The sequence below is a fragment of the Notechis scutatus genome, chromosome 4 (genome assembly GCF_049901735.1).
Source record: "Notechis scutatus isolate UNSWTSFEM ecotype Mainland chromosome 4, rNotScu1.2, whole genome shotgun sequence".
In the NCBI taxonomy this organism is placed as follows: domain Eukaryota; kingdom Metazoa; phylum Chordata; class Lepidosauria; order Squamata; family Elapidae; genus Notechis; species Notechis scutatus.
Genome location: NC_142012.1, coordinates 73,233,981 through 73,246,064, shown reverse-complemented (window position 1 = coordinate 73,246,064; position 12,084 = coordinate 73,233,981). Strand labels below are relative to the sequence as shown.

The window sequence follows — 12,084 nt, the reverse complement described above, 5'->3', positions numbered from 1 at the left end:
CTGCTCAGGAAGTGAACAACCGGTTCTCCCGAACTGGTGTGACCTGGCTGTGAATCCCAGCACTGGACATAAGTCCAAGCCTCTCTTCCTTGATGGAAACACTGAATATGGGCCAATTGCATGCAGCAGAATAACATGAAGAAAGATTGACGTATAAGCTATCTTGAACGCTTGGAGGAATAGCAGAATAGAAATCTAGTTATTAAATAAACTGAGATAGTGATCTAAATGCCAGCTTTCTTCTTGCTTTTTTTCCAGCAACGATCAACGGTAGCTTCTATGATGCACAGACAGGAGACTGTGGAATGCTTGAGAAAGTTCAATGCCAGAAGAAAGCTGAAGGTATAGTCTTAAAAAGGACAGTGACTTATGATTCCACATTTTGTGATTATCGAAGTTGGCAATATACATTTTAATTACTGAGCCTAAAATCAATTCGGACAGATGTATAAGCATAATGTCTACATAATGTCTATACCGTCTACATGCATGGGATCTAAACTTTTTCTTGTACCTGGTGGCTGAGCATTCCCCTCCATCAATTTACCTTTCCTTCATATGTTTGTTGTGAATTCAGCCCTCGTTCCTTTTCTCTACAGCACCCATCCACTTCTACATACTGTCATTCCTTCTTTTATGCACCGAGCTTTGTACTCGGCACCCATTCTTCCTGTTCCATCACCTGCATTCCTGAAGCCCTCATTCCACTCCGTATGGCTCAGGTTTTTGTTTCTTCTAATATTGCCCCTTCTACTCCCAAATAGCAAAGTGAGCAGAAGAATGCTTTACAGACTTTGTACTTCCTTCAATTAACATTCTTTCCTTCCAATAAACCACACATTGCTCACTACCTTTCTATCATCCTATGCACCAATTGGTAAGATACAGAATTTCACCTCTATTCTTTAGTTTTTCACCATGTATTTAAAACTTGCTTGTTCTGTTTTCCCTGCTAAAAGAGAAAAAATAATATCTTGGTCTGCAATATTAATTTTTGGATGTGTATCCCCATGTTGCATCATACAGTTTAATATTTATCAATTTGTTTACCTTATTCTTGGTGAGCAATTTGGCATCATCTGTATACATTCATGTTCTCAGTCAAGACATCTCTGCCACTACATTTACATAGAATTGTAGCACTGGAAGGGACCTTGGAGGTCTTCTAGCCTAATCTCCTGCACAAGAGTAAACGGTGTCCAGTTTGTTCTTGAAAACCTCCAGTTGATTGAGTATCCACAACTCCAGGAGGCAAAAGGCTGTTCCATTCCTTCTTTGTTCTCACTGTCAATAAATTTCTCTCTTGTTGTAGGTTGTACCTAGGTTGAAACTCTTTCATGAGCTTCCATTCATTATTTCTTGTCCTGACTTCAGGTGCTTTGGAAAATAAGTAAACCCCTTCTTCCCTATGACAGCTCCTCAAGTACTGAGAGACAGCTATTATAGCGCTCTAATCCTTCTCTTTGATAGGCTAGACATGCCCTTAATGTTCATCTTACAGTTTAGCCTCTAGACCCCTTATCATCTTTGTTCTCTTCTCTGCACATTTTCTAGGGTTTTGGCATCTTTTTTTGTATCATAGTGACCAGAACCAGGCCAAGACAAGTAAGGCCTCACTGTTGCAGTATAGAGTGGTACTATCACTTCTTGTGATCTTGATGCTATCCCTCTGTTGATGCAACATAGGACTACATTTGGTTTTTTAGCAGGTGCAGCACATTACTGGCTTATACTTAAGTGGTGGTCCACTATAACACCTAGATCCCTCTCACAGTTACTACTGTTGAGCCAGGTGCTGCCTATTCTACACCTATATTTGGGTTTTCCTGCCTAAGTGCAGAACCTTGTTTTTCTTACCACTGAACTGCATCTTGTTGAATAGGGCCTAATGCCTGTCAAGATAAAAATTTGATGAGTTCACCTTCTATCCCCTCATCTAGATCATTTATGAAGATGTGGAAGAGCATTGACCCCAAGACAAAACCTTGAGGCACCCCACTGCATGCTTCCCTCCATGTAGATGCATTTCTAATAAGCACCACACTCTTTCATTAATTCAAGTCAATATAGTTTATGTATACTTTCCCTAAATCAACAAATGTACGATCAGTTTCCTTTTTATAATGTTTATTGAAGCTTAAAAATACAAAGATAAAGAACTAATACAAACTAAGACAAAAATGAAAAAGTTGTAAAGAGAAAAAATGGGAGGAAGGGAGGAATATATATATATATATGGAAAAATACACTACAAGTCCAATTTAAATTTTGACCTTATTTAACACCTCATCCAAAAATCTCTTTATCTCACATCTCACCTTTTATCTATTAGCAAATAATAAAGCCTTATCATTCAATCAGTAAAAGTCCATCAATGAACACACACACACACATGGACACATTAACACGTACACGTTAAACAAGTAGATCAATGTCATATTCCTTGATCAACTTCTTTTCTCACATTAGTACATTTTTCACTCACCTGTTGGGAAACAATCCCTCTGCCCAGCAGAAAGTTTCATTATTCTTCCCAGATTTATCTTATATTTAGTTTTTGATCCAGGTACGCTTAATAATAAATCCTCTGTAATTATTTCATTCACTTTCACTACTTTTCCCTTTATATAAGTATAATGCTATTTTTTTCAGCCATTAGGCATAGATGCATCCCTCAAACATGAAATAACTTAAATTGTAACCCAATATGTATATCAAATCCATAATTTTACATTTCTCTGTTTATACGTCTGTACCTCTTTCCCGTGTAAATCTCATTCCTTCAAGCATTCTCTCTCTCTCTCTCTCTCTCTCTCTCTCTCTCTCTCTCTCTCTCTCCCTCTCCCTCTCCCTCTCTCTCCTCTCTCCCTCTCTCCCTCTCCCTCTCCCCTCTCCTCTCTTCTCCTCTCTCTCTCTCTCTCTCTCTCTCTCTCTCTCTCTCTCTCTCTCTCTCTCTCTCTCTCTCTCTCTCTCTCTCTCTCTCTCTCTCTCTCTCTCCCTCTCCCTCTCTCTCTCTCTCTCTCTCTCTCTCTCTCTCTCTCTCTCTCTCACACACACACACACACACACACACACACACACACAATGCCACTCTTAACATCCCTATCTGACTGTTCAAAGGAGCTTCTGCATCTTCTTTCCTTACATCCACTATGTAGTATTAGGAGATTAATCCATCCACTTTTATTGTTGCTCTTTCACTGTCATTTCTTTCATTTTCTTTTTCTTTTCTAAATCCATTTTCCCACTGCTGATACTATCAAAGAAATGTCCCACATTCAGAGTCACTGATTCTTATGCCCATTCCTATTTTTCTCTTTCATCAATAATAGTTTTAGATTTACATGCATTCCTTTGCCATATGGCTTTATAAATAAATTTATGTTCTGTCACATATTTGAAACAAGCAGACAGTTTTCTGAAACCTTTCACGAAAAACAATTCTCAATCACTTTTTAGTTTCTGAATGGTCTAAACAATTTTTCTTTTCTTTTATTTTGTTCTCCTGCACCCATTCATTTTATCTGACAGAGTATTTTTTTATCCCTGGATTGCATTTGTTCAGAATATTGCACAGTTTTTCATAAAATTCATATCTGGTGCTTTTATTATCAGCACCCAGTATAACATACATCGTACCTTTTGACACACATTTATCCCTTTCATTCATGGTTAAACTTTCAGTACTTTGTATGTATTCATCAACTGCACACCACAAAATCAGACAACCTTTATTAAATCTATTACATTCATTCCCCCCATCTTAGTTTCATGGACACAGAATAATCTATTTTGTTCCTTTAATTTCATTAATTAAGTAATGCTCTTCACTATTTACTCCTCCTACATTTCATGTTGAAGTCTTATGTGCTCTGGTGATCACCAAATTGTTCTATGGATATGGGTCACTGCTATTAGTAATATAGAAAAGCATAGAAGTTATTAATTTAGTGGTACCTGTGGCTCATGCGGGGTCAGCAGCTCTTGGTAAAGTCAGTAACAGCCAGTTTTAGCATATTTGGTTTCACCAAAACCAAAACCCAGTTTGCCCACATATAGTCACACCACTACATTGTAATTCACATCCTGCTAACTAGGAGGTACATGCAACATATAGAGTCCCATTTGGGAAGGCTACAATAAGCAAACCAGAAAGATATTTCCTTGAAAGAGAAGAGAAGAAAGTTCAACTAATGGCTACATGACATATCTTTCTATTTTGTGGTATAGATAGATCATAGTAAACATATATATTCACTGGTATAGTGTCCAGAATATTCATTCATTACTTTTTATGTATTTTATATAAATATATCTGTATGTGTATTGCTATTTTTAGGGTGCAATCCTTACCACTATGCTGGTGTCTCGGAATTTTTCAGGTAAGAGTTCGTTTTTCTGTTTCTTGATTTGTTTCCAGCAAATATGTTTAAGCAAATTATAGATTTACAAATCAGACAGATTACACTTTATTTTTTGAAGAAGAGTCCAATTTCATGCAGCTATTGTTTATCTGATCTGATCCTAGATAAGAATTGCCATGATTCTTCCATCAAAAAAGGGCCAGTAATGCACTTGGCACTTTTCAGGTTTCTCTTTGTTTTTACTTGTTTATATTGTGCAGCAAAGTTTGTTTGTTTTTTCAGCTCAGAGGAGAGAGAATGAAATCCTAAACAAATATGTGGTTGATTTCTGGTTGAGGAATAGTAGGATGGCTACTACATATACAAAGTCCTAGAGCGGTGCTTCTCAAGTCCTAGAGTGGTGCTTCTTTGCAACTTGGAGATGTGTAGCATGGCTGGCTGGGGAATTCTGTGAGACTTAAAGTTCACATGCCTTAAAGGCTCTGAGATTGAGAAACAGTGTTCTAGAGCATCCAGAATGGGGCAGCGGGAGTAAAAACAAAAATCAAGATGATGGCCACAATGCTGCCACCTTCTTGACTTTTTTTGAACCTTTCCCCCCATTCCATGAATGTCCCTGCATCCAGAGCTGATTCTGATAATTGTCTCCAAAATTCTTAGTCCCAGCTGGCATTTATATCTATAGTTTTATTAAGAAATAGGAAAAACATGACATAAATTAAAACCACTGGCATTTTCTTTCTCTGCGCCATTTTAAAGAGATTTTGCATGACATTCAAGTGCCAAAAAGATTGCTGGCCCCTATTGCAGCATTCTTTCTATTTGCAAATCTTTTTATTCTTTATCATTGTAATACATAATGTTAGGTATTTTACAAAGTAATAATCCATAGACAGTTTCTTAAAAATGACTCTCTCTATATCCTAACTTCTCAAATTTAAGCATAACTTTTTCAGTTTGAAGAGGTGGGTCTGCTTATAACGGATTTTTTTTTTTAGCAGTAGCAAGAAACAATAGTTACTTCGAAGAAAACGGCTTCTATCAGTATTTTCTTTCAACAAAATGTTTTCTAACTTCATATCAATATGCATACTATTGTTTTCAGAACTTGGGTTTGAAATTTTCCTCCCCTTTTGCAAATAGAAACCAGTTTTTCTTCTTCACCTTCCAATAAGAGAACCCCTGAAAGTCCTCTTCTCATATTTCCAGTTTAATGTGAAACTAAGCACTGCAATGGTTTGAGAGGGTGCTTCTTCAAATTTCAGTCTTGAGTGTAGGGGTTTGTTGAGGGAAAACCTTAGATCTAGATTTCAGTAAAATAGAGTCTTAGCTTCCCACTATTCAAAAATACATGCTGTGTTCACACAACCACTCAAAAGTCTTAATTTCTGGTTTCGGTTTGTCGCCATGAGCGGTAGGGATTCGCGAAGCTGCGCGATCCCTGCCGCGCTAGCCGTTTGGGGCTCCGACCCGGACGGGTGCGGAGCAAGGCTGCCCTGCAGGGGTAGCTGAAGGTAAGGGGATCCGGAGGAAGGGTTTGGGGTGTTGCAGACCCCTCCCTGGCCGGGCAGAACCCCCTGTTACCAGGATTTGTGCAGCGGCGGTCCGTAATGGCCGCCACAAAGAAGTTGACAGCCGGGCAAGTATGCGCAGGAGGAAGAAGAGAAAGTTATTGAAAGTAAAAGTTCTTCTTGGTCGACCCAGGGCTTTGAGATTTATCTAATTTAATTCCTGGAAAAGATGGTTTTCTGATGATTTCTTCCACAAGAGAAAAAAAAGCGGCTATTTTGAGGTGCTGAAGGAAAGTTTACTCTCCCTCCCGACGGAATTAAGCCGGAAGGGAGAGGATAAAGAAAATATATTAATTTGGATCTTGTTGGAGGAGATGCCTTGAAGACTTGAGGACAGAAATACAATCTTAATAAGGCTTTAAAATATAGACTTGGATTCTTTTTTTTTTATTTGTTTGATACCACCCCTGGAAGAGGAAGGGGAATTTTGGGCTTGCTTGGATTTATTGAGGATTGTGGATTTTGGGATTGTTTTGCCTTTCTCTCGGAATATTTGGTTGGTGTAAGAAGAAAGAGGAATAAAGAAAAGAAAAGATTTATTTATAATGGCTTTCCTTTTGAAGACCTGAGGGATGAATATGAGCAAACAAAAGCAGCCTGCAAAGATGGCATGGAAAAAGCTTTTCTATTTCTAGAAATGGCGCTGGTCAATTACCAACAGACAATGGAACAGATGGAAACGGAAGAAGAACAACAAGGAAGAGACGAAGACGCCATCTTCATTGAATCCCAAAACTTATCTAAGGAAGAAGGAAGGAAGAGAGCAAGGAAAATGAAGGACTTAAGATCTAAAAAAACATTTGAGAAAGAGAAAATATGATGCAAAGTAAATATAATGATAACAAACAAGAGAAAAGGGAACACAACAGAGAAGGGATCCCAGCAAGGTAGAGGTTAGAAGAAGAAGGGGGTAGGAAGATTTGGTGGGGGAAGAAAGAAAGGGAAAGGCGGAGAAAAGCCTCAAAGCTTTAAAATTGGATGGGAGAAGAGGGATTTTTTTAGAGACAAAGGATGAAATATAATTTTCTGTAAGAAAGATTCTGCTAAGGTACAGAAGATGGTATTGTAACATTTATATTTGAAATAGTAAATTAGAATGGTTTAAGATTTAATAAGAAATTAAAATGTTGAAGTTTTTAATAATGATTGATTTTTAAAATGTAATAAAATATCGAAGGAAAGGAGGATACAATGTATTTAAACATTTTTGGTGGATAGAATGTACCAAGCAGAACCAAATTGGGTATTTGTTATGCTGAATGTTAATTTTACTAACTTAGGGGAGGATAGAAAGGCATCATACTCTGATTAGTGATTTCAGGAGAAATTTTTTTTATTATAAGAAGAGATAGAGGGATAATTGAATGGGCAAAAGATACAAATTTAATGATTTAATTAAGATGGATTAAATAAGATAGAAATGTGAAGAGTGATATGTGCTATTATTTTAGCCCATGCAAAGAGAGGTAACTGGGGCCAAGGTACTTTACTAAAAGATTTTTTATGTTTGTTTGTGTTTGTTTGTGTTTTATGAGAATATTGGGGAAATTATTGTAGAAAGACAGGGAAAGATTCAATATGTAATGATTTGTTTGTTGTTGAAACTTTTAATAAAACTTGTTTTAAAAAAAAAAAAAAGTCTTAATTTCTGTCAGAAATGTTATAAAAAGATTTTATACTCACAGCAGAGAATATGATGATTGTGATAGATTGAAAAAAATCAGGAAAGGATTTGTGTAACTCTAGTCTTCTCCCTGTTTCTTCTACCACCAAATCTTCCCATAATATTTATAAGTGGCCAGATTGTGATCAAAGGACTGACTAGGGATTCATTACTCAGGTCTGATTGAATTTAGTAATAGGATTTGCAGCAGTAAAAAGAGAATGTTTTAGAACTAAAGTAGCTCAGGGCAACTGAAATTCTTCATTGCCCAAGCTGTATGTGTATGAGAGGAAGAATGTCAGTTAAGTATTGGTGTAGGAATCAACAGGACAGTATAGGAGTCCTAATGAGATCAGGCACCTGTAAGGTTTGTAAATAATAAAATATATTTAAGCACCTTTTATTACTAATGGCCATCAGGTCATTGAGTATATTTGTCTTTGCAATACATTGACTGTATTGATAATATTTTACAAAATACATGCATAAGTAGAAACAGCGCAGATCACATTATTAAAACTGTACCGACAAACAATCTAATAAATCCTGCACTAACATCTTACACTATATTCACAATGCTGTTCATATTCCCTTGCAAAAGAGATACGAGCAAAGGTCACACAAATAATACCCATTGGTGCAACTACTCTAGAAAAGGCATGCTCTGACTTAATTTCTGAGAAATACATACCCAACAACAACCTACAAAATCCAAATAGAACTAGAAATCCAAACCCAACATAGAGGTGCCTGGAAAGAATGACAGGGCTGCAGAATGCCACCATCCTGTGAGTCTTCAAAAATGTGGGCATTAATACAGAAACCTGTATATCAGAAACATACAGAGGAAATAAACAAACCTTTTTCAGATCTCTAAATCCAAATCAGAATAGACCCAAAGGAGCAGAGAAAGCAGATGCAACTGAAGCCATAGGAAACAACAGGCCACAGTTGTTCTTAAGCACAAGTGATGGGAGGTACTGTAATATTGAGCAAAAAAGAGAACTAATGTACCTAGAATGGATGGAAAGGGACAAAGCTGAGATCACAGAGTTCTGTTTGTAGCAAGGTCACCTGACAAATGAGTGTGTGTTGCCTTGTAAGGAAAGGCCAAAATCAAGGCAGGTAATGAACAGAGCCTTACTCATTAGAAAGTGGAACATAACTGATATTTCAAGCCCTGGAATTTCTAATATTACTGGGATTCATTTTTGTCATCTGACTAACTTTCTCTCCACTGTTTCTCAAGCAGATACGTTCTTCACTCCATATACTCCCTGATTATAAATGTTTACATCAATAAACCACTCTTTTCTTTAGCTGACATTTTTATTTGTCTTACTGAAGTTTTCAAGATAGCCAGCCTCCTTTTTGTCTAAAGCCACTAGCTGTGAGATTTTTTGCTACTCTTTTGGCAAAAGAAAACCTTCTCCAACTTCTTATGTACTTTATCATATGTCCTTCACGTGTAAACATGTGCCCAGGTTTTTATTTAAGGAATTATCAGGCTAGTTTAAAATGGGCTTTTTCTTGAAAGGTGCTTCAGTTGAATGCAGAGGTGGATTTCTACCGGTTCTGTCCACCTCTGTAGAACCGGTAGCTCTGAAGAGCAGCAGACATAGAACCGGTTCTATGTCTGCTGATGTTTTTGCCCACCCTCCCACCTGGGCTCCTACCTGATCTTTATTTCCTGATTTTTCAACTTCAGCTGCTGAACGAGGCACAGCTGCAGTTAAAAAAGCAGGAAAAGAGAGCTGTTTCAAAGGCTGCGTCTCTGCACACAGCGTGCTGAAGACAATTTACAGGCACGTGGCTCCCAGCGTGCAGGGAAGCTCGTAAATCCCGAACTGGTAGTTAACCCTGTCGTAACCCCTGGCTGAATGCGAAGAAGATCCAAGGTCATTGTGAAAGCTGTTTGTGATTTACATGTTGAAAATTTTTCCAGCCTCTATGCTTCATGATTTGAATTGTAATATCCCTTAGGAATAAGAAGGGAGCCTTAGGGAGGTTCAATGAGGCAGAAGAATGCATGGCAGTTTTCTAGCCTTTCTCTAGAACAGGGCTGTCAAACTTGCAGCCCACAGGCCGTATGTGTCACACGCTGGACACGCCCATGCCCAGTTTAGCAAAAGGGGAAAAAGTCAGGATACATCATGTGACAACGACATAAGTTTGACACCCCTGCTCTAGAAACTTGCTTTGTGGGAGGGCTGCTGATTTCATACCACCAGGTTCACGTAGTATCTGAACTTCGCATCTTTTCCGTTCCTGTAGCCACCATCAGTTCCTTTGAAACAAACCCCTTCCTAGAAGAGTTCGATTTCCATGAGGTTCTGCTTCTCAATTTTTCTTTAAAAATTCACCTCTACCAAAGCTTAAAAAATATAATTGAAGTGTCTTAAAGGTCAGTAAGTAGGTAATAACTCCACAGAGACACCTGCAGAGAATCAGACACCTGCTGAGAATTGAGTACAACTCAAGACAATTTAAGAAGTATTGCTGGTCTCAGTCTGGAGGACAACTGAGAGCTGAAGACTCTGCTGGCATCTTACAAGCACTGACCTGTTTTTATATGCATATGGTCCCTTTTGTCTGTCACACTCCTCACAGCCACATCCCCTGCCTTTTGTTAAGAGAATCCACAAAGTTTCTCTCTTCCACTCACACATGCAAAAAGCAAAATGTGACCATTTGATAAATTAGTGCTTTCGTTGAGGTGGGTGAGGGAAGTCTCTGTTATCTCTGTGAGAGGAGAAAATGGCCTAAAACTAAATGATTAATGGGCGGGTTGGCTGAAAAAGAAAACAAATGAAGGGCTAGCACTGCTATTGCTTCTAGAACAGGCCTGTCAAACTGGCCGGCCTGTAGGCTGGATACGTCACACGCAGGCCACGCCCACCCCGACTCCGCAAAGGCAAAAAACGTCTCAATCCATCATGATCCAGCCCGTGATGCAATCACACTTGACAAAATGGTGTGCCGTGGCCCTTAAGAAATACTCTGGATCAGTCATTGATGCAAATGGATTGGGAATCAGGTTCAAATGTCATCTAAATTGTCATCTAGTTTGATTACAGGGCTGAAAATGTAAGCAGGTAGCAGCAATGGCCAAGGATGCCTTTGTCCAGCTTCATCTGGTTTGCCAGTTGCTTTTTCCTAGATCAAAAGGATTTCCAGGTAGTTACTCTTGACTCGTGCAACAGGCTCTATGTAGAGCTTCCCTTAAAGATCACCCGGCTATTTCAGCTGGTCTAGAAGGCAGCTGTGTAACACCCCTGCTTTGTTAGTGGCACAGTTACCAGTTTGCTTCTGGGTGTGAATCAAGGAGCTGGTCATTACCTATAATACCCTACATGGTATAAAGCCTAGTTACCTGAGGATCTGCCTGGCTGATTTGATTTGGCAAGGTTGGCGTGCTCCAGATTCCTTTAATTAAACAGTGCCATCTACTAGGACCCCAGAAGTATGCCTTCTGTGTTTCAACACCTCTGCTTTCAGGTTCCCCGTGGAATCTGAATGAGTCCTTGTAATGGTATGTGTGAATGAGTTTGGGAGCAATGAGATGCAGCCAAGGGAACAGTCAAATAAAAGGCAGCTTAGCCATCCCCTGGAATGTGGGTAGGCAAGAATCTCAAAAGTCCCTAGTTTCTTGGGCTGTAAGTAAGTGGAGAGAAGTACTTTCAGACTTGCAAGTTTCTGTTAATATAACTTTACAATAAAGCAGAATTAGCTCTTTTGCTCATTTTTCCTTCCTGGTCTACCTTGTAAAACTGACATTCTGACCTATTGGTGTTTCAAAATGCCTTGAAGATCTGGTTGTTCACTTAAGCCTTTGGCTAGAGTGGTTGAAACCCCTTTTGGGTCATGTGAATGTATCTCTTCTTGCCTGGTTTTGCCATCTTCTGTTCCTTTCGCCTTTATTACTGTTATTTTTCCTGTGTTTTTAACTTCGTGCACCATCAAGAGTTGCCCTGGGTTGGGCAGTGTACCATATTTAATTAATTAATAATCAGATGAAATGGCCCTGACCAGTCTTGGCTTGCTCCTTCTCTCTCCTTCCTTCTTCCTTCAGGGTCCTTTCCCATCAAAGAGATGGTAATAGTTTTGCAATTAAGGGGGGAAAGATTTTCTCCTAAAAATTCAGTTTGGATTTGAATGCTTAAGTACATCAGTCTTGCCCAGAGAAGACAGTTATTTTGAAGAGGATGAGAGCCATAGTCTGCATGTCCATCCTTTTCACCTGAGCTGAACAGTAGACAGAAAAGAGCCCAAGCTTTTGAGAGGAAGTTTTAGGATGACCTTATCTCAGGTGACAGATATTCTAGGTATCAGTTGTCATATGTTATACATGAATTATATGTCTGCAAATCTAAACTAATTTGGTAAGAATATAAACAAAATTTTCTGTATGTCTGAAAGTTTGCAGAAGAATCAAAAAGCCACAATAATTTTTTCTCCCTCATTTTTTCCCTTTTTCTTTATAGCA

The 12,084-nt window shown here is 38.6% G+C and overlaps 1 protein-coding gene across 16 annotated transcripts in view; it reads left to right on the top strand.

Moving 5' to 3' along the window:
* CAMK2G (calcium/calmodulin dependent protein kinase II gamma) overlaps positions 1 to 12,084 on the top strand; it is a 217,503-nt gene that overhangs the window by 153,581 nt on the left and 51,838 nt on the right. For all 16 annotated transcript variants that reach the window (XM_026674244.2, XM_026674241.2, XM_026674242.2 and 13 more), the window contains exons 11-12: positions 259 to 342; positions 4,340 to 4,382. In XM_026674244.2, coding sequence (XP_026530029.1) covers positions 259 to 342; positions 4,340 to 4,382 — 127 coding nt within the window. The remainder of the gene's footprint in view (positions 1 to 258; positions 343 to 4,339; positions 4,383 to 12,084) is intronic.